At 45.6% G+C, this 22,926-nt stretch overlaps 2 protein-coding genes across 2 annotated transcripts in view; both read right to left on the bottom strand.

Annotated features, from left to right (window-relative positions):
- The window catches only part of LOC128715836 (LIM/homeobox protein Lhx3), a 42,777-nt gene that overhangs the window by 14,936 nt on the left and 4,915 nt on the right, over positions 1–22,926 (bottom strand). The window lies entirely within an intron of this gene.
- LOC128715837 (uncharacterized) lies at positions 16,402–17,887 on the bottom strand. The gene is made up of 3 exons (XM_053810754.1): positions 17,852–17,887; positions 16,653–17,780; positions 16,402–16,584 (listed from the first exon to the last, which is right to left on the bottom strand). The coding sequence occupies exons 1-3, from the start codon at positions 17,885–17,887 to the stop codon at positions 16,402–16,404; spliced, it is 1,347 nt and encodes a 448-aa protein (XP_053666729.1).

Genomic DNA, 22,926 nt, shown 5'->3' with positions numbered 1-22,926 from the left:
TTGATGCAAACAATACCCAAGAGTGTACCATTTTAGAATAAAATAATTTACATAAATTGCAATCAAAGCGTTTAATCAAGTGTGCTGGGTTGATTCCATTCAATCAAACCATTGTATGAGAGGAAAAAAAAAAACAATGAAACACTTTAAAATATCAAAATTTTGAATCCCAATGTCGTTATGTGTCTTTGTTCCTTTGGGAGGATAGCAATAATCCAACAGCAGCTGCTCCTTCGTCCCCAGTACACGCACATTTAAATTCGGAAACATTCGAACCTATTCATTCGTATTTTATGGATTCTTCTAACAAATATTCATTCTCTTTCTCACGAACACTGCCACTTTTCATAACCGAGCTCACCATGTTCCTGCCATGGTTGCTTCTGCGCTCATAGACGACTGCTACTCCTGCACTCCATTCGATCGTCCCTTCGGGCGGTCGGTCCCATGTTTTGCACAGGGTTTCTTCAAGGATTGGCATAAAGAGCGTTTTCAGTTTTCCCGTGCACAGCCATTGGTTCGAATCGGTCGGGCTGGCGGAATGGATGAGGACTACACCAGCCTGATGGACCGGGAGGGGGGTAGGAGGGCGGGGGGAGGGGTTGGAGTATAAGTGTGTATATCTGTATTTCGAGTTTCGACCTAGGGGAGTTCATTTGAAATACAACTTTTTTTTCCCTTTCTCTCTGATCGTCCGTTTTGTCCGGATTCCCGATGGGGGCGCTTGGTCCTTTTTGAATTTGGGAGAGCATTTTTCTTTCCGCACACACTGATGCACGCTCGCACCGGGTTTTGTGGATCGAAGAGGCGGTGTCGCGTTGGTGTTGGAGCTTCCACAACAACAACATGGCAAACCATGTACCGTTTCCAATCCTCCACGGTTTACCATTTCATTGCCCCCTCGGGCTGAATGGGGGAGAGTGCGTAACAGTACGGACTATACAATGGCAAGATCTGACGTTGGATTTCGATCCGTACCATCAGCCTCCAGCAGCACGTATTTATGAGCTATGAGTTCTCTTAAACGGTGGAAAGCGGTAAGCAACTCCTCCGCATCAGCGCGCTATTGGAGAGTTATGGTTAGGCGAGCAGTGTTCGTACAACCCCAACGACACACTCGAAGCGCGTCCTTTCATGTCTCCGGTTCGCTTTGATGTCTTTGTTGGTGACCATTTTGTGTCTTTTTCGTTCGCTTTTTGCAAAACAGGGATGGTACCAAACGGGACGAACAAACCTTGGTCGCTTGGTTTGCTACGTCGGATATGTCTCTGAAGGGAATAAAAAATGGAGACTGCTAAAGTGGGGTTGGCCGGGCGGATCCACACACTTTGTGGCCGCTAGAAACATCAATAATTTCTCAGCTCATCTTTCGAGGCTTCCCGGTGACTGACGGTGGATTTAGCTGTACGAGCGACTAGTGTAGTGTAGAGGATAAATTTAGCGTTGCATAACTTACCTTGTGCAAGCGTTCCTTTAAAGTTTTGGACGCACGTAACAATGGAACTGCCAGAAAGAAAATATCAATCGTCGCGGGTTGCTTTGATCTCTGCTGGAGTACAATCAAACACCAAACGAATAGAAATATCCCGTATCTATGGGGAAATCATGGAATGCTATTCATTACTTGGGAAAGCAGTTGCCTCAACATGATCAACATGATCACTTAACCCTGTACACTGTAACGCACGGTACACTTAAGTAATGAAACGCTATAAAACATCGCCGAGTAATGTCCCGGCGCTTTTCCGCCGAATGCGCGAACAATAATTAGGAGAAACGGTCACTTAATGTTGCTCGTTATATTTAATAAACCGTTCGCCGATAAAGGAGGTAAAAGTTTTTACTGTCCCACCGCATGCTGGACACATCGGTTTATGTGTTGCAGAAGTCACTCGGACGTATCACTGCCATAAATTCGCTCTTTATATCCCAACCGATTAAAAGAGGTCAACTGATGATGACCACGACCGACCGGTAGAAATTGTTCAACTTTGTCTTCTCTTTTTTTTTTTTTGGAGAGGTTGAATATGGTACAAAAACGAGGACAGCAGAATCATGTCCACAAAATGGCTCTTTTTTGGCCAGTAAAGGAGTAACATAACAATCCATAAAGTGTATGTTGGGTGCGAGCTGCCTTATCCATTAAATGTTCCGAACGTTTTGGAAGCTTTTCATTTATTTAATTTACTCCACTAATGTCCACGACCGATGTTGGACGTCATGGTCGCGTAGACATTTCACGCTATTTGTTGGGCAAAGTGCACCCTTGTGCGGGGTCCTGTTCAGGTGGGAAAGTTTGAAAACAAAAGCCATTTACTGTTGTACTTTAATCCCGCTCGCCTCTCCTTTTTCCAGGTACTCGCATTAAGATCTTCGACCCCGTCGGTCGCTGCTTGGTTGGGTTGTTCTGCTTATCAGAATCCGTGGTGTATGGTGCGCCGTACGGCATCGTCCACAGCGTCGGCAAAGACAATGGCGATAAAGATGAGGGAGCAAACTCGTAAAAAAGTACGATGACATAATGTAGCCGGTATCTGGTAGCGGCTGTACCAGCTAGAGAACATGACTTGTTTTACCTTCAGGTGGAGATAGGTTGTTCACCTAACCTTTGCCCCCCCCTCCTCCCCATGGTTTGTGGCCGCAACAAAATGGCCGTCGTTCGGGGCAGGAGGATAAGTCTGGATTTTGGAAGTCTCGCACATCGCGTTTTAATACGATTTGTAACACGGTTTCGGTTCGGCAGCGCAGCGAAAGACGGTTCGGTGTTGATGAAATGAGATTAAGATGGGTTCCCGCGATTACCTTTGTGCGTCAACCCGCCATGCCCCCGTTTCCCCTCTGCGGATGGGAATGGAAGCACAATGGTGTTCCGCAGCATCGCACAAAAAGGCAAAGGGTCAGGTGTAACGGTGGCAAAACAACGCGTCACGTGGCCACATTTTCCGGATTTCACTTCACGTCGGTGGGTGGGTCGTAAAAGCAAATGGTAGAAACCATTGCCCATTGTTATCCTTTCCTGTTACATCAGGAACCACAGGATGAGCAGGGCGCCAGTTCTGAAGCCGGTGATGTTCGCCCGGTTCGCCGATTCACAGATGGGTACACTCGTGCCTTTCATCGTACCCGGTGCTTTTATTGGAGCAGTGGTAAGTGTGGCGCAGGAGAGCATTCTTTGCCGTTGCAAGATTGTTGCTTGCTGATGGAGGCCCAAGTCACAAGGCATTGCCGAGAGCGAAAGGCAGCAGCAGCAAATGTTGCAAACATTTAATATTTATACAGAGCAATTCTGTTGAATATTTTAGCAGTGCTTAACGAGTGTTTTCCAAGACGCGGCGTGGTGGGTTTTTGTTTTAAAGGTAACAACGGTTGAGGGGGCTGGCGCACCGGGGACCATGATAAGCACTGCGGGCCTCAACTGGAGACGCCCGGTGGTTTCGTCTGGTGGGAAGATTTGGATTTTAAGAGCTCATTTCTGCTGCCGTATTTTCGGAATACAGAGCAACGGGGCCAACGGGGTTGCGCCCGTCAGTAAGATTGAAGTAGGATCAACGCAAACATCAGACAGGTTTGCTTTTGGTACTTCGTTCTACCACCGGAAGGTCAAGACGGTAAGCGGTGATGGTTGCCCGTTCGCTTTTGCTACCGCTGTCGTGTGGCACGGACAAAACCGAGAGCAACATTATATCAGAGCTAATTAATTAATTTATGTGCGAAACAGACAGTGAAAGGCACCGTTTGCTGGTCGTGATTGGAGGGCTCGCTTTGATTCGTTGAGGACACGGTCAAGGATCGCATCTTTGTACGAGGGATCGGTTAAATGTTGCGTGTTTTTGATGATTGGTTGAAGAATTGCTGGGAGACACGGGAAGCAAGTTTACTTCTATCTGTTTGTCAAAGTTGTCTTTAGTACTGAATGCAATTAAATATTGATCAAAATTCTGTCTTCAACATTACGTAAAATATTGAAGAAATCATACGTAAAGCAAACCTTCTCAGCACTTCAAAGACATTTCGGGCCGGGAACATTGATGTCTTCCTTCAACAAAGTCCAGGCCTTTTTTGGACGTACAATTGTAAAGTATGCAATAAATTTCGCATTTTGATTTCCTTCAATCTTCAAGATATTTGATGATTTCGTACAATATCCAGTGTATATCCGGATCGTCACTGGATTCCTTGGGATGTTATTCGAAATTACTCTAAAATGACGCCTAAGTTAGAGAACTCCTTACACCTCATGGAAATCGTTTTCGTCTATTGATGTTCTACTTCTTAGGCACGATGAGCGCATTTGGCAAGAAATAATCCTCGAATGGATCTTTAATAATTTCTTCTTTTGTCTAATGGAATGAACTTTCGCTTGAATAAATGTATCTTAATGTGAAAATGTTCAAAATTAAATAGAGATCGAACATTGCCCTGCTAACATCTTTTCTAGCCCACCTCAAGGATGAGGTTTTCGCTGGCTAATTGGTGACGCTTCGCTTGTTCCAATCGACCCGTTTCGTTGTGAAGGGTCCTTTATCCCTTCGAGTCGCTTCCGCTAATCAAATATCTGTTTCTACCAATCATCTCGCAACCGTGATATGCTGAACCCACTTGATCCAACCTCGGAACAGGAAGATAGCAAATAAACACTCGGTATCATCCCAACATCATCGCCCCCACCATCAGCAATAGGCACGGCACAAATTTACCTTTAATAATTTTTGCTCCGTAGATACGCAAAAGTATTTTGGGCAAGGATTATCGGCAACAAAAAAAACGTTCCAACAGGGATGGTACATGAAAGGAAAATCCCTCGGCTCTTGGTTCTCCATCCCGAGCAAACAGACTCGGCCAGCGCACTGTTTGCTAGGAAATGCGAAGTATGTGCTTATGCCGCGCAACATAAATTATCTCTCACGAGATATGAAGCCACGTGAGGCTTCTGCCGGGCAGGATTCCAGTTAAGTTCCCGCACCACAACGCACCGACACATTTTTGGTCGATAATTTTCCGGCCCCCTTTCCGCCGCGCGTTCCCTTCCGCCGGTCACACAATCTACGGCGGTAAGACTGCTAAACGGCGTATAATTTGCTGTTTCCTCCGGAAAACCAATCCACCAACGCCAACACACAAAACCGTAGCAAAGTTAACACGCACGCACTCGGATAGCACGGGACAGAGCGGACGGGTGTGTCCCTCGGGACACTCTACCGCTTGTTTAGCGTTGAGCATGGTCCCGTCCGTGCCTTCTTCTTTTCCTCGGGACAATGTGTAGAAAATTTCCCCTCGCTAACAGGCAGCCCTTTGGAAACGTTGCAAAGGCTTCGGAGGCTGCTTTGGAGGGCGCATCGAGATGGTGATGTCCGGAACTGTGGGACGTACGTGACAACCGTGGTAACAAATGGTTCCAAGGTGCGGGCATCCGAGAGCGGAACCGGCAGCGAGGGTAAATATGTTTGTTTTAGCATAGAAATGACTCCTCGAGCGATCGGAACGCGACAGCGACAGTGCGTCCCCTCGATAAAACCGGACAAACTTCGGCAGTACCTAACTTTGACATCTCGATCTCTCGGTGGCAAAAAACCAGCAACGGCGTCCGGGCAAGCGTATCGCAACAGATTGCCGTATCTGCTTGCAAAGCAAACAAAACCCCGCAGGACGTACCGGGAAGCCAAACTAGCGCGATATCCCGTTGGTACTCGAACAAACAGCCACACACACACACACACACACACACACACACAGCAGAGCGAGTCTAGGGAGAGAGGCTGCAGTCCGTACCCTTGGTGATGTACTCCCGGGGAAAAACCATCGAATTTCCAGCACAACGGACGAGATGTCGGCTGGGACCGAGGTTGGGATGATAATTAAATTAATCATATAAATTTTTACTGCAGAAACCAGAGCGAAACAATAAAATTGTTTATTTATATTTATGGGCTTCGCGGAGGTTTTTTATTGATTCTAGACTTTAACAGGCCATTTCAGCATTTTCAGCACCCGCGGGTTACAGTTTGCCACCGGGTACCGGGACCGGTTTGGTGGTGTATAGGGACAAGGGATAGGATGAATATTCATCCCTTTCGGTTTTGGGATGCACTGCACCAGCTCTCGAACGCTGCTTCTGCTGAGCTGGCAGTTGCTGAGATCGTTAACAGTGCCAGACCAGAGCTTCACGGTACATTTAAGCGGTACAGATGCTGGAAACCACTCAAGAACAGCGCGAATCCTTAGATGAGATGTCAGGACACTGAAATGAACCTCCTGGCAAGGCATTGTCCAAACGATGTTATGTGATTATGGTAAAATTAAGCTTCAGCATCGATCCGAACAAAAGGTTTTGTAACAATCGAGTGTTGGGTTGGGAAAGTGTCTCCTGCTGCCGGAACATACAGGGAGCGTGAGAATCTCATCCAGCTTCAATACGTTTCCCATCGGGCATGCGATTAGATTTCAATCGATCCCCTCAGTTCCCTGAAGCCCTGCGCCGCTCTATAATTACTGTCGCAAATCTCCGCTTCGATGTCCGCTTCGCTGTTCGCACGGAGAGCGAACGAGATCCTGCGGTAATTGAATACTGGTACCGATCGAAATCTGCTCGCGGGCGTGTTCGTTTCTTCGTGGTTGGTAGACGAAGCCACCGTCACTTGTCGTGACGGACGAGACCCGAGACTTCCCAACACTCTAGCCTGCAATCAGCCCACTGGTCGGTCGCGTGCTGAGCCATAGTGCCGGAACGACGTCATGTGGCGGACGGTTTGATTCCCCGAAGACTGACACACACGCGCGGTACCGGCTAGACCCGGGCCGTGAGTGTTTTCCCCCGGGTAGATTATATTGAATTAGTTTTGATAATTTTTCATACTTTTCCTGTACCGGGCTTTTCTGCTTCTTGGTAGACAGGCTCCCCTGGGAGTGTTGCTTGACGCAAGCCAACCTGCCTCTTCGGATTCGTTATCGATCCGCGGCAATGTTCTAGAAGTCGGGAGACACTCCTGCCGGTGGGATACGAGAGAAAAACCCGTAGGTAAATCTAGCGAGCGCACTTGTAAGAAGTCAGCATTAATCGAGCACTCGCTACCCATCGCCCGTCCCTACTGGACTACGGGTACGAGACGTGGCCATCCACGTTGGACAATGCTGACAGCAGCAGGAAAACCGTACCGCTTTTGCGATCAGATCGTACCCGACCGGCGCCATTGTGTTACCGGTGACAAAAGATGTTGTGTCCCGGCAAACAAAGGATCCTCTACCGCCATACACACAACGCAACGCGATACCGACATGCACAGAGCACACGGTGTGTGTGTGTGTGTGTTTGGGTTTGTTCCATTCGGTTCTATTGTGTGCGGAAAATGAATGGAAAATCGTAAAATTAAAAAGTCGCTCATTTGAAGCCCGCAATTCAGGCGAGGTGGGATAGCGGGACAGTAGGATGGAAGTGAAGTCCCATCCACACATGAATGCAGCGAAAATCATTGCACACACAATGGGGCATCGGAACAGGGAACACATCTGTCGGTGTAATGAGGTGCAATTGAACAGTTTGCCAGTTGGCATTGAGTTTATCAAGTTGCATGGGGGTGTGTTTTCTTGGTTTTGGGGTTGTTTTGTTTCGATGATTTAATTCCAAACTGACAGTGTATCGTCGTGTTGAGAATACACGCTGACACGACAGATCAAAGCAACCTGACGTGGAAGATAAATTGATCGAGCTATTGGCAGAATGTCAAAAAGTTGTTTTCAAAAAAACCTATTGAAATAACGACACCACACGAGCGTCACATTGTTTGAACTTCATGAAAAGCTCTTTCGACTCATGGCTTTATTTGGAAAAGATAGGAATTGATTCAATAGTAAAGTTGCGATGTTTATGTACGATAACTAAAGGACAAGAGAACGAAACATGAGGGGTTGACAAACAAAACATTATTTGTATTCGATTTGGAAATAGAAACATTACCAACATGACTTAATCCTCCGCGACTTATTCATAATAACACATTTGTCAAACAGTGATTATGTCCGCACGTGACTTCCGATAATAGATCTCGAGTATTTGTGTAGGCTTTCGGTGATCGAAATCAGGACTCTTTTCGTTCTTGTTGGAGAAGACCTTCACAATTTGCTCACTTTCCTTTGCTGATCACTGGTGTGAAGATTGTGCCAGTATCCTCCCATCCCATTTCGTGGTGTTAGTAATGACCGAACAATAACCACGACGAAACTTCCTACTTCTCGACAGTGTTCCCAACAATTTAATGCGACCATTTCGTTCCCGGGCACGCACAACGGACACGGGTAACAAAAACACCCAGCTGACGTCACGCGTAAGGGTCATAAATGGAACCGAAATGGGTCGAAAATCTGCGCCACGCGGCCATTGATGCGCACGCCTTTCCACGCCTCTTGCCACCAATGGGGGTAGTGCTGACCAGCTGACGCGTGGCGGCCAAGGTTGTCCATGCGACCCTCGCATGGAATTTCGGCTCGTGAGTGATTAATGCGGATCGATTATCGACTGGTGGGCCGTGTTGTCGCTGAGTAAGTCACCGTACTGCTACGGTTGTTGGCACGCTCCGCTAATTTAATTACAATCTTCGACATCTTTTCTCGCAGCGAGAGTGCGTCGTGGTGATACGTCAAGTGCGGGATACGTGACAAAACGCAGAGTTTTCCATTAGCACGTCCTGCTTTGGAGGATGCCCTTTGCCGACGATAGGCCACACAGACTCCTGCGAAAACAATTTCGTGACGCGTAGTCGCGTGCAGATTTCATTCACACAGTGGTCGAGATTCTGTCGGTTTGCGTTAAGGGAGCATAGAGAGACTCAAAACAAGTTAATCCTTTGAATGACACAATCGGCATCGGTACTGGGAGTTTGCTCGAGCAGACTTTGGTGGGGGCACTAATCCCTGTGCGGCAAAATGTGATTGAGCAATTTGTAAGACGACGTTTCGTTGCCCGGAGGCATCTTGGCAAGACTCTTAGCCTTAGACTTTGGAAAACCGGCAACGTCCGTCTTGCCGTATTGGTCCGTAATCCTAATTAGAGCACCCGGCAAGTCACTACATCACAACTCGTAGTTCCATTCCCATGGACCCTTCTTAAGGACCACCAGGCAGCGGCACTCGACCCGGGTGACTTAATTTGTTTGGATCTTATCAAACTTGCATGATCATCCATTTGTGGAGCCTTCTGCCCATTTGCTGCTGAGAGCCTTGGGCCGGGGAAAGATTATGATCGGTGATTACGAGAGGTAAGATACGCTGTGAGTGGGAAAGTGGAACAAGCGTCCCCGTCCTCTTTTTGCGTCCCCATAAAATGACAAAATAACAAACTCCATTCGCTTGACCCTTCCAGCACACCTCCGTCCCGCTGTGGTCGAGGTGCTAATAGTGGCGCGGTAGTGGGTGTCCTTTCCCTTCCAACCTTGCGCCCAACCACGACCACTTTTCCGAGCTCATTATTTATGCAGATGATTTTATTATAAACATACGCTACCACCGTCGACTTCCGGCAGCAGAAATTGGAATTGCGCTCCCGACGAAGTGCATTGCCATTGCCCCGGTGGCAAGGACATAGTGTGACTGTTTCGATTACGGTTTCCAAGCCAAGCAGCGGCAACTGATGAGGTCAGGCAATGCACTTTCAATTGCATCAGTAAGGTTTCCTGTTTGACTTATGGTTACTACCTGCTGCCGGGCTACGGTTGCATAGCAGTCACACACACACACAGGGGAGCGACACACGGAACTGTCTCGATAGTATCATCCCACGTAATTTGTTTTTAATTAGAACACTTTCCCGTATTCTGACCGGAGCGCACGGAAAATGGCCATCAAACGCGCTGTAGCCGGCTGGATCGGCTAATGCGAATAATTGGACGATGATGATGATGATTGCCATCGTGTTCAAACGCTCGCACATTACATGCCAAACCTCCAACTCCCACACACTAATGGATGTCGAAATGGTCCACATCTACGTAATTGAGTGGACGTTTGAGTGTCTTGCATCGGAAAACTAACTACTTCGCTTGTCGTTCACTGCGGGCGTTCATATTTCTTGGGAAAGCTTTTACGAATATTGCACCCATCTTCGGCGAAAGGTAAAACTGCATAGCGTGCAGCAAAAATTGCATCGTTGCTCTTCCAACTCTGCTTGTACTTTTACACAAAGTAAGTCCAATCACTATTACAGCGAACAGGGCAGAGTTCCAGTAAATTGTAGTTGGTGTATGTGAAAGTTCTTCCTAGTTCCTGCTTAGAGTACATTCAAATGAGTTCTCTCTTCTCCACCGTGTATCAACTTTATGTCCGGGATTGGAACGCAGAATTGCTCATGCTAAAATGCGTTATTTTACAACGCAATCATACCGCTTACCGATGAAATTAACCGATTAAACTTTACGATATCAGTCGCCACGGCTAAAACACGTTTGACGCTTACTTTCCGACGGTGGAAAAGGACATAAACTCACCAATTAACCAATCGAATCGATTGGCAAAAGGGTGTTTAAATGGGCTTTGGCCTGGAGAAGAAAATATAAAAAAAGACCCAGAACCCAACGCATCGCGCTTGGTTCGAAATTGAGCGCGAGCTCCAAGGGTGTGAAGCAACACAAATGGCAAATTTATTTGTTTTATCACTCATAACGCAATAAAATGTAATATTTAACCGCTTTGCTACGAAAGGGCGCGCTGGAAAATTGTTCGCTGGGAGGGTTTTTGGAGAACGAGCACGGGGCACACGGCGAGCTATTAAATTACGCTTAATTCGTTTAAACTAACGCCAAACACCGGTTGTCGCGGGGTTGTTGTCCTTCCGGGGGTGGCGGTGATCGTCCCGGCGGTGAAATATGATCCAATCCACACACACACACACACACACCAGCACGGTAAGAAATGGGGAAGGTGCGAACGAGCGAACGAGGATCCCTGCTGTCTTGTTTTGATCATGCTTTATGCCCTTTTTGCCTTCCTGCCATCATCCGACGAGGACGGTTTGTTAATTTTATTGCCTTTTCCCCGGTTTTTTTTTTACTTCTCTCTTCGGTTAACATTTCCTACCAACTTCGAGTGTGCACATGTGCAATAAATAGCTATCATCCACCCTCCTATCCCGTTTCAGCCAGGATACAAAACGGATCCGCTTTCCGCTTTCCTGGCTAGGCCTCTCTCACTCACTGTAACGATCGATGATGTTTATCTTTCCTTACCACCGGTCGGTCTGTTTTCTAGCAGCGAAAAACGTCGGAAAAGTCAACCCTCAAGCCGGCCAAAAAGCACAGCACTGCGCCAGTGTTGTGCGGGCATGACAGTACATAAAACATTATTACGCACTCACGGGTGTGACATTTACACGGCGGGATGCCACCACCCGGATCGCGACACCAGAGCAATGCCCGGCGCTTACGGTGTAAGAATGCCCGCAGCGAGCAGGGACAGTCCCACCGCCGAAAACACCATCCCGCAAGCTGCCGAGCAACCGGAAAATGGGTTCGCCCTGCGTTGTTGAGTAAATAAAACACCCGACACGCGGGGGACCGCGACAAGTGGTCGGCACGTCGGCCAATGTTTGGCATGCACGTTAGCACGGTGTTCTTTTTTATGCTTTTTGCTTTCGGGAGTCCTAATGCGTCCCAGGACTACCCAAGCCGGGAAAAGCGAACAACCCGTTGAGCGTTTGAATGACGCGTTTAATGGAGGCGCACGGTTGGTTTCGGTAAAGCCGGAACACCGAAAAGGGCCCCGAAACTGTTTGGTTCGGCCAAGGAGTGGAAGCTATTTGGGGTGTTTTTTTCCTTCCTACTTGTCCGTCTGTGTGTGCGCACTGCTTCGGAAGCAATAAATTAAACCGTTTATGCATGTCGCCGCGGGAGATCGCGAGACAGCATTGCAAATGGACCAAATGCTGCCGGGGGCGCAAAAATGGACATGATCGTAAATCAACGAAAGAGGACTGAAAAAAAAACGCGATACGAACTTTTCAAAAATAAAATGCACTTTTCTGCAAGAGCCTGTTTCTTGGTGTGCGTCTTTTTTTGTCCGCTTGTGTCCTTACCTGAAAAGAGAAGAGAATAATATCGATTTAATATCGATGAATAAAAGCTGTAACGCGTGTCAAATCTTTTGTTACATGGGTCTTGAGCTAAGCTGGGTAGATTTAAATATTACTTATAAAATACTTCTGATCACTCTAGAATCTTCTATAAATCTATAGAAATAGCGATATGCATGGGAAAAACCAATATAAGTGCCACAATAATAACGTGCTTCACGAGCTGCTTGCAATTCTGATGGAGGACCGAAGCCATTCTGACGTGCACATGGACAGAGCAGCCGTGTTAGGCTCAAATTGAGACGGACTGAAGGCATTGATGCTTTCTCCAGAAAGGCAACTTCTCGATCGCGGGTTGGAGGAGTCTTGCAACAGCCGAACACCACCATTTTGTTACATTGCAGCCAATCCAGCAAGATGTTTGCATTGTAGAAGTTCTATTCAACAACAAGACATCACCCAGAACAGCCTACAGATGGCACCATTTATTTATCTAAATCAATTAGCCTAGAAACAATTACTCATTTCGCTGCGATTCCACGTAACGCCACCCACATTATGTGACCCGGACGTCCGTGACACTGACCCACATTTCAACGCATGATAAACGCGGTAAACGGGCACCAAGAAGCAGGGGCTACAGAAATTGACCATCGAATAATCGACCCGGCCGAATGTCAGAAAATGGGAACAGCATGTGTGTGTGTGTGTGTGTTCCACACTGGCACACCTTGGAAAATGTGTCCAATGTGCAGCGGTGGGTAGGGCACTCACATCATTCAATCCATTCTGGGAGGCCGTAGCTTTCGAGTGTTGTGTGTTCGGCGCAATAGAAAGAACGATTTGATGGAAAAAATAGCTCGACCCAACAATCCGAGCAGTTTAAATGCAATATTGTTCCGGAAGTGGTTCGACAATCGAACCGGACTGAGTACAAATTTGAATGGCTAATTCCTGCTCAATCGATTGGGGAGGCTAGGGAGGGTGGAAAACTGCCCCGAAGACGTATGGGGTATGCACATCATTATTGATCACTTTAACGCGAGCGTGTGTAGATGTGTTGGTTTTTCCACAATCGGCCTGCATTGGGATGATAATCGCCGGAAGTATTGGGAAACCCCAAACCAACGCTCGCAGGTGGGAAATGGGTTTAACAAAGCATTAAACGCGCACGTTTGCAATCGATCGGCCAACGCTTAAAGCGCGGCTGAATTGGATGGTGAAGTTACCAGATCATAAACCAAACATTCCGCACAGTTTGTGGCTTATGTGCTCGCATCTCGTACAGCTGGTGGGTGTGTTTTGGTTTGGGTGTGTTGCAAGTAGCTGGGGAGGGACCAATTGTTAAAAACAACCGAGTTTAGCATGTATTGAATTACTTTTTGTATAGAATTTATTTTGAAGATGATTTATTTTATGCATAATACCAAAATTTATCATGTTTCAAACATTTATATAGGGATAATCGACATATAAATAGTTGGTTGATTGGGGGTTTAATAGAGGCTTAATATAGGATTGATTGTTAAAGTACTTTGATTAATGAGTCCTTTGAACGGGTCGAGTGAAGAAAATAATTAAAAAAAACTTAATTTTATTCACTTATACAAATAAAGCAATTCTCAAACAAAAAACAACAACAACAATAGCAAGAATAATATGAGGAGGAATAAAATATGAACTAAATAACAGTATATTAACTCAAATAGTATAAACAAACAAAGCAGCTTGAAAGAGGAAATGAAGAAAATAACACTCGTTACAACAGAACGCACCACTTAATCCGGGCACATTGTTTACTTACAGCCGGATGACATTTATGAAGTAATGTGCTTCATGTTCGTAAAGTATTGCTCGCAGCAGAGTTTCCCTATGCATAACTCATCGGGCCGCTTTTTTTCCTGAGTGTACCGTACATTTTTCTATAATACATAGCCCATTTTTACCCCGTTTTCATCCCTTTTTTTCATACCCAAGTGTGCATGTCTATGGTCATGTTATACTTTTTGTTGTTGTTGAACGAAATACTTTTAGATAATGTTATGATTTTTTTTTCACTTCGTTTTTGTGAGACTCTTGCAGTGGAAACTCAGCCCCACTGGACCCAGCTGGGTTTGAGCTTTCGGGGGTGAGAAAACCAGTGAAAAGAGAAGCAAGGAATGAATCTTTGTTTGGTTTTCAGAGGATTTTTTTAGAACACGCAAAGTCTCACACACACAAACCCCATGGAAAAGATTCGGTTTGGTAGTTTATGACTTTTTGTTTTCGGTCACGTTTCGGTCAATCCGACCGAGGCGTGGTTTATGAGAGGGTGCCGGCGATGATTCTAACGCATCATGAAATATTCATACACGGGGAGTTGTTATTGGGGGGTTTTTTTTGGGGGGTTTTGTTTTGGTTTTAAAAGGACGTTTGCGATTTTTTCTTGGTCGCTAGATGCGGATTGTCTCGGAAAAAAAACAGGAAGAAGAGGGAATGTCCTTTGTGGCGAACAAAGTGAACATAAAAACAAACACACACACCAAGGAAGCAACGGACGACGCAAGAAGAAGAAAAAAACAACATTGTTAGAAGGAAGGAATTATGCGCAAGGTTAATATTCAGCAGTTTGCTTTTTATTAGTGCGAGTTTTATGGTCTGAGCATACTTTTTTCTTCCTCCTTTGCCGCTTTCGTTCGCCAGTTTAATGGAATTTAAAAAAAGAAAGTATGCCCAGTTGAAGTGGCAAAGAATGCGATACCATTTGCAGTGAAATGGCAAAAAAAGAAAACATTGTACGGTATGGTTTTTGGGATGGTATTCGAACCGCATAATGGTCCTTAATCATGGTGAATGACATATTGTTGAAAAATGTAGCATTAGCCCTTTTTTGTCTATGGGTTGTAAAGGACAGTTTTGGCATACTTTTGGGTTAGGAGTGTTATGTCTGAATAGTTAGAAAAGAAATATATGAGAAGAAGTTTTTCAGACGAATCAATTCTGTAACAATTTACTTTTCGGAAGCTTAAGACGAGATTTATGAGAACCCTATCCAGGGTTTGTCCCTGAATTGGCTCACTACCGACTCTATCACGCTAAAAGTCTTCATATTTGTCACATTTTAAAACAAATTAACAATAAAAACAGATTTTAACAGCTTCTCTCCTTATAACAAGGTTCTCAACGCACCTAATTTACAGATTAAACTGTGAACGATCTCTTGAGCATAAGCACCATCCATTTCCGTCGCTAAACACAAACAAATCTAGCACCCTCTCAGCCAACGTCAAGTTTTTCCGACCCTGCACACCCACTCCGCGTCTGGTGGAAGAAATCCCCGCCCGTCCAACACACTCGACTCGTCAGAAATCCTTTCGCTGACGTGGGCACAAACAAAGGCAAACATTTTCCAACTCTCCTCCCTAGCTCCCTAGGTAGTCGTCCTTCGCTTACTCACTCATTGTCACCCACCCATCGATCTCGTCACGCGCGGACATCCATCAAACCTATTGCAGACGTTTGGTTTTTACCGTCATTCAATTATTCACTGGCTTTTTCACTTTTTGCTGGTCGGTTTGCTGGTAGGGCGCGGTGGAACCGTAAAGCAAAACATTAATCCACGTGCACTCGGTAGGGGGCATTGTGTGCCGAGCCGCTCTGTGTGTGTGTGTGTTGTTGTATGCATGTCCTTAATAATGGGTTGCTTCCTTCCGCTATTTTGTACTTTGGCGTTGATAAAAAGGGCGAACCAAAAAAAACAGGAAAGGAAAAGAAAAGCACCGGAACGAGTCCCTACTTTTCCGACCGAAATGCGTTCCTGTTGGTTCCTGATGGCGTGTGTGGTAGGTTCGCAGCAGCGTGGGCAGCAGCGTACGGGTGAATGCATTAGGATATCATTATCGAAATAAATAACCACAGATGGTGTTCGGTACGGTTAAATGGATTCCTCCGTCACCCGGACCAAACACCGATCCGCGGCGAGTTGTACGGGTTTTCCCCTTCCGGTGATGTTCCGGAAAAGGAAAACCCGATGGAAAAGCGTCCCTGATTTACGGGCGCTACTCATTGGCGTGGGCAGGGTGAGGCACAGAACAATTTGTTCGTGTAAATTTTAATTGATCCAAAAGGAGAGTTCCATTCCCCAGCGCTGCGGTTATGAGTTTATTGGCATTGTAATCGTTCTTTATTCTCAAAAAAATCCGACCCCTCATTTTCCCTTTTTTTTCGCCCCGAAAACAATTCAATAAAACGAACTAAAACAATGTCCCAAAAGGCATGATCTCGTTTGACCGATCGGTCATTAGAGTCATTTATGCAGTATGTTATTTTATTCCGCATGGGTATGTTGCGGTAGCTCAACACAACTAACGCTACTTGGTTGTCTTAACACATTTGTCAAAGTTGAGAGACATATCCAGCACTTTTGCCATCACGATTTCGTACCTGGACGTAAGGCAGCTGAACAATTGTTCTCGGTACGGCTCAAAATCAATTGTGAAATGTTTCACCACGTCCGCATTTGTGTTAACAAGAGTCACCGTCTCATCATAGACCTGCGGAACACATAAAATGGGTAATAAAATGAAGAATTGCACTAAATCTTAACGGTCGAATGCATTACCGAGGAACAGCTTCCAGTTTGTAGTTTATCACAAGCTCCCACTTTTTGCAGCTGGTCGAAGATTTCATGCTGAAGATGACGTATTTTATCATGGTACAACATCGTTGCATCATACAGCGGTGTGGTTGCCTCGTTCGAGCATAGTGCAACAGACGTTAAGCTTAGTGCAGCAACGGTATGGGCACGGGGGACAAGATCACGTACGCACTGAACGTGCTGCGGGAAGGGACGTAACTTTGCCATTCCCGACGATACTAAGCCGTACGAGGAGTAAAGCATGTTTTGCAAGAGTTCTCCAAACCGATTGTCAGCTTTGGATTCGATCGACTGTAGATCACCGAGCCCGGTCTGGATGAAGTTGTCCACTTGGTTAGCAAACTCGGCGACAGCTTTTTGAAGATCTTCGGGAAGGTGTTGCAGTGTACCCAGCATCGATTGCAGCAACTGTCTACCGTCAGATGCTTCCCGAAGATAGCGTTCCGATGCGGTACGAAGAGCAGCACCGTACAGCAGATGGTACGAGCGTACGATCTGGGTGACATCGTGAAGATCTTTCAACTCTGTCGCCTCCATGTGGGGTGGTAAAAAGAGCACTTTGAGATAGTGTTGCAGCTTCTCGACACTGGAGATTAGGAAGACGGCCATTGTCGTGGACATTACGTGACTGGTGGCACCTGTCAGAAAACTATTGATCTCACGTAGATCACTCAACTGGAGGACATTTGTTTTGAAATCTACCCTCAGCAAATGCTCACTCATGTACCGCTCCAGGAGTTCCAACTCTTGAGAGGCGTTCTCCTTACGGTAGTACTCTGGGAAGTGGATGTTAATCTCATTCAAGTAGCTATTTATTTGTTGAAGATTTTCCCCTAACGGTTGCGTATTGCGAGCGATATCTTGCGTCTGGAGAAGTTTGGTGATCTTGTCCGCTGTTTCTAGCGCATTGGTAAATGCGAGGCTCACTTGGCTAAGAGTTTGAGAAATATTTACGGTAAGTGGCAAAGTCGTGTCCGGTTTCACTTCGGAAAGGGAGAGTATGCTAAAACGCAGCACATTTCGAAGATACTCCAATGTTGGAAGGTAATCCAATGGTTCGAATGCGGGTGCCGCGGAACATCCACTGAGACACTGAAACCAATTGCAGGTGGAAAGGAAAAGCTGTAAAGATTATCCAAAAAAGAAGAGTCCATTTCACTAACCACCAGCACGAACACTAGAACCGACTTTGGCATCATGCTCCACTTCGAAATAACGCACTGCACTCTACCGTACTATTCCACGGCATACGAACACAAACCCTTCTAGTACTCGCCGGTTAGACTCTTTTATACCGTAGCCAAAGCTCATTTCGATTGCTCTTGGGTGTTGGGTACCACAATTACACAACTTTGCTGCTGCTGTGTACAGCATAGTTGCAGCATAGGTGCGCTGAGATGCACCTGTTTAATCTGGAGCATACTTTAGGAACACAAGCACCCACATTTTGTACCACCAGCAGTACGCTGGTGTCGCTCTCCGGGGAAACATAGATATCTGCCCTGTGAATGCACCGTCATCTACGTGTGATAGCGAGTGGTAACCGTACCCATAGCCAAGCCTCCACACCTATGCTGGGGCATTGCAGTAACATCACGATACACACAAACGATAAGCAACCGATAAAGGCACACTGCAATGCAAAAGGGTCGACTTTCAGCTTGCAAGCGAATGGTCAATGGGCGCTGATAAAGCGTGTAGCGGGTAGGATCAGTTTCTGGTGTGACAAATAGACAGTTGAAAGTTCATGGAACGGGGCCAGGATTACGATTTACTACGTTTCAACTATGACGGAGACTGTTAGTAAATTCACCACCAAGCAAGATTTCTTCATTTTAAAGTTGGGAGCTTACCGTTTCAGTACCTTCGTCGCTATATCGCGGCTGTAGCACGTGTTCTCCGCTGTGCCAAAATATCATCGGATTCCCCTATCGGATTCAATGCGCTTACGGTCGGATTCATACAAAAAATGAAATGCAAATAAGATTTATGAATTGGGTAAATGTTTGCGTTCTTGCCACTCTTAACGAACCAACTACAAACAAACGGACGCACTCGTCGCCCGTGGTTTCTTTCCGGCTCTGTTGAAGGGAGGAAGCATTGTACAGCTCGTGTTTTTTTGCGTCGTCTCAGGTACATTTGGGATAGGATAGATATAAAGGTACTACCCGACATCAAAGCAGGCGGAGATGCTAAATGTTTGCACAAATGCTTGCTGCGATCCCGGATGCATTAGGGAGCAGCGGAACAGACGGACATCATCGTTAAACCACAATACACACGAAAAACAGTTGGCAAAACACGGCCTCCATCTAACTGTTCCTCTGGAGTTCCCATAAAGCGCACCACTAACATAGGAATTGATGTTCTACTCTGTGGTTTTATCCGCGGTTTGGAACCTATCTGTCACCCATCGGATGACACTTTGGCTTAGTTTTAATAATTCATATTCGCATATCGCCGGCCTCCAGCAAGCACTAACCTCCGTAAAGCCCTGCGGCCGAACGGACGGGGTAAAGTGTACTAGTTTACACACCGGGCCGGGACTTTATTGTCGCGACGAGTCAGTTCATTTGATGCACCCAACCCAACCTAACCGGACCGGACAGATATGTGCTGTGGAGGCATGGAGTGCGGGAAACACAGTAACGTGCCCGTAAGCTGTAAGAGGATGTGTCAGTGTGGTGGAACGAAACGGGATGTCATATCCTGGAATGTTTCAGTGTGCAATAGGGAATGGCTGCGCATGCGAATGTTGGACGCTATTTGCTGGGGAACCGGAAACGGAAACGAAAGGTTCACTATCTAGCCCGTACGACGCTGGCTGGGAATGGGACGGATAAATTCAACATGGCGTTGACATCTTCCCTCGGGACAGGCGCGTCTGCTCGGTTGGTAAATATGTGCGTTCTTTTGTTTTGTGTATGTACAAATATTACTTTGTATTGGAAGACACGAGTATTGGTAATAAAATCGATCAAATTTAAAGGGCATTATTTGAGGTATAAGGAAAAGAATTTAACGAATTGGTTGAAAAAAGGTCACGTTTTGGTTAAATTCTTTTCAACAAATAGTTTTCAAATAAAAAAAAACATGTACAGAATATCTTCTTAAGATGACTTAAATATAAGAACACATTCCAATGCTCTTATTTCAAAATATTCAAAAATATTTCTGATTCACTTTCTGCACAAACCATATGGTCGTCATATTGTAAATCTTGAGTGTGTGCTTCTGATTTATGCGTGACATTTGGCCCTACGATATTATCGTCCGGACGATATTACACCGGCACCGTAATGTACCCATGCACTTATGATGCAACAACAAAACACTCATCCAAAACGCAAGCGCAACAAATAAATAAAGAAAGAACGATAGAAACCCTAGTTTGTGTGTTGGTAAAAAAAATCCATTCCTCGGCAATCCATTCAGACACGCGATCGAGGTGCAAAAAAAAGGGAACCCTCCAGGCAGGATGAAATACGACCAGCGGTGCAGAACGCAACGCAACATGACAAATATGTGCCCGTGCGGTACACACCCTAGCGCTAAGTGGCCCAACCAGCACTCCCCATTTGCCGTGGCAATGGATAATTTTTCGGATGACCCTTAAGCGGAGTCGGCATGCACACATCCTCAACGCTCATTAACACCGGTAGTAACAGAAGGTAGGACGAGAATCCTTCTGTGGTATTGTTTTTTTTTCGATCGGGTACAGTGTGCGAAGCGTTATTGGCAGAAGGGCATGTATTGAAAGTTGAGGAAAAACTATAAATAGGGATTTAAATTCTTTCCAGCAATTCTAGATGAAAAGCTATTTAATTTGTGCAAAGTAGCTGCTGGACCTTTGCACAAACACAAATGGACAAAGGATGTAGAGTTGAAGGAGAAAAATACCAGGTTCGTAAACACAACAGAGTGATTATTTATGTAAAATACCTCAACATCAGGATTGTGAAATATTTCGAAACTCTAATTTTAAAAGATTATGATCCATAAACGCATCATTTGTTTAAAATTTGAAGTAAAATAAAATTGTGATCTACTGTCAAATTTACAACTTATTATAATATAACGCATCATTCCTAAAACAAAAAAGTTCTAAAACTATCTTAGCTAAGCGGAAATGTTAATTTTAATAACATCCCATGACAATTATAGTCAAATCTCTTGCACCACATTGTAAACGTTTCTATACGATTTGTATTCATTATCTCATCCGTCAGCCGTCCCAGGAGTGATCTTCTTTACCTTTCGGCTCTACCCAAAAAAAAAAAAAGCGTATGGTTCGGTTACTTCCGTACTGTGCGCGAAGGGCGTTTAATGAGTCAAACCCTGTACCGTGGTCCGGGGTGGTCGGGAAAACCTATAAAAATAGTCTAAGCGCCATAAAACGCATACAAACGGGACCAGGGCGGACAAAGGAAGGAACTGATGGGCCCAAATGGAAGTCAATGGACGGCGTGACCGGGCATCATCGTTTCCTTCCGGAACCATATGGCACACGGTGGCATTTGCTTGTCGGGGACGGGCAGTTTGGACGCTTCGACCGGGAAGAGTGTAATGCGATCGGTACGGTACGTCTTCGTTTGGGGATGCCTTAAATATACGGACGCACCTCTTAAAGTGTGTGCCAGTGTGTACACATTACTGCTTGAACGTCTTCGGTTACAAAGTGAGACACAGATCAATCGATTGATTTTTAGCAAGTTGGCCTGTCCTGTTGGCTGAATGAGATTTCTGTTGTTGTTATACACGATCGTATCGATCGCACATGCTGGCGCGTCTCCAGTATTCATCAAAACACCATTCAATTGCAATTCTAACCAAGCATTAAACAAACTTTTCCCACACTTTACGCGCTTGTAATTGCTTGTGGATCCTATTTCCAAACCACAGGACACGGCCAGTACCGCTGAACTGTGTCGGTTTGCCTTTTTTTATCGGCCCCGGACCGCAATTTCTAGCGATTGCCCGCAGCACAACCCACACGTGCGCTGGAAAATAGCGTATAAATGAACAATGGCCCTCGAGGCACGATAAATATTATGTTTCAAAACATCCGCCTTTGCCTGCCTGGTACGCGGTGCGCCACACGTCATCGCACGCGTCAACGGATCATGTTCGCGCGTTGCGTTCGAAGTAGCGATCCGCTCGCACCCGGGGCGTAGACCGCAGTAGCAAAGGGTGACTGTTGCTTTTTTGGTTATCCTTTTTTCCTTTTTAGTTGCAGGTTCATTTGTTCCGTGTAGTTCGTGGGTTTTGGATGGAACAAGTTTGGCGATGACGAAGACAAATCACACCCTTTTTGTGATGTTTTGGTAACGAACAATGGAGAAGTATTTGGAGAGTGTCTCCACTGGGGTCTAAACATTTTTTTTCTTTAAAAATTATGGCCGGCTACAAAAAGTGCTCAATAAAATGGTGATCTAGATCAACTTTTTAAGTCTTTTCTCTCTTTATTTTTTGACTCAGTTCCTTGAAATTACTTTCCACAGTTCCAAAAAAAAACAGGTCTGAATTGAGGCATTCTTATGTCTACGAAATGACAAAAAAAGGAAAAAACGTAACGAATGAAATGCGAAAATATTGCGCTAGGCAAGCAAAGCCTTAAAGGGAAAACTATTTAAACAACCATTTTCACACATTCAATTAACAGGTTTGTGGCTTTTCCGATGACGAACGCCACGAAAGTGGCTCCGGGCGACGAAAAACGCACGTCCACAGCCACGTCCGGTGTGCCACGTGTGTAGATGATTTTTCCTTGCTGCGTGGACATCGGTTTTTTTTTTGCTCCTCACTCGCACATAAAGGAAAAATCTCACACCACTGTACAACTTCGAGGTCGAGTGCGTTAATTCACTTCCATCGAAGCTGTTGATTTTTGCGTTCGAAAAAGTGGCCTCGATGGGGAACGTCCCTCGGCAGAGGGTGATGGTAATTGTTGGTACCGTCGGTTGTTACCGGAAACTAGTGAATGCAACGGCTTTGCACGTGGCCTCACCTTTTCGTGATGTGCGTGTGTGTGTGTTGGTTTGTTTTCTTCTCGCTCTCGATTGTGATTTCCGGTGCTTCACGATGAAAATGGACTTGATCGGAATGTGGGTTTATTTTTTTGCATTCTTCGAATGAACCCGCAGCACACTTCTTGTGGTACCTCCGTGTGAGTGGGATGAGTTTTTTTTTGCTAACATAGGAAAGAACATTGAGGATCAAGTGGATTATCCAGAGGTTG

The sequence above is a fragment of the Anopheles marshallii genome, chromosome 3, assembly GCF_943734725.1.
Source record: "Anopheles marshallii chromosome 3, idAnoMarsDA_429_01, whole genome shotgun sequence".
Taxonomy (NCBI): Eukaryota; Metazoa; Arthropoda; class Insecta; order Diptera; family Culicidae; genus Anopheles; species Anopheles marshallii.
Note: the sequence above shows the minus strand (reverse complement) of the source record. Positions and strands in the feature narration are given on the sequence as shown.

Excerpts from the sequence above, each read along its gene's own strand:
- LOC128715837 (XM_053810754.1), bottom strand. The coding sequence starts at position 17,887 with ATGATGCCAAAGTCGGTTCTAGTGTTCGTGCTGGTG. Across the intron at positions 17,781-17,851 it reads TTCTAGTGTTCGTGCTGGTG|TGTCTCAGTGGATGTTCCGC; the intron begins GTTAGTGAAATG and ends AATTGGTTTCAG. Across the intron at positions 16,585-16,652 it reads AAACTGGAAGCTGTTCCTCG|GTCTATGATGAGACGGTGAC; the intron begins GTAATGCATTCG and ends TGTGTTCCGCAG.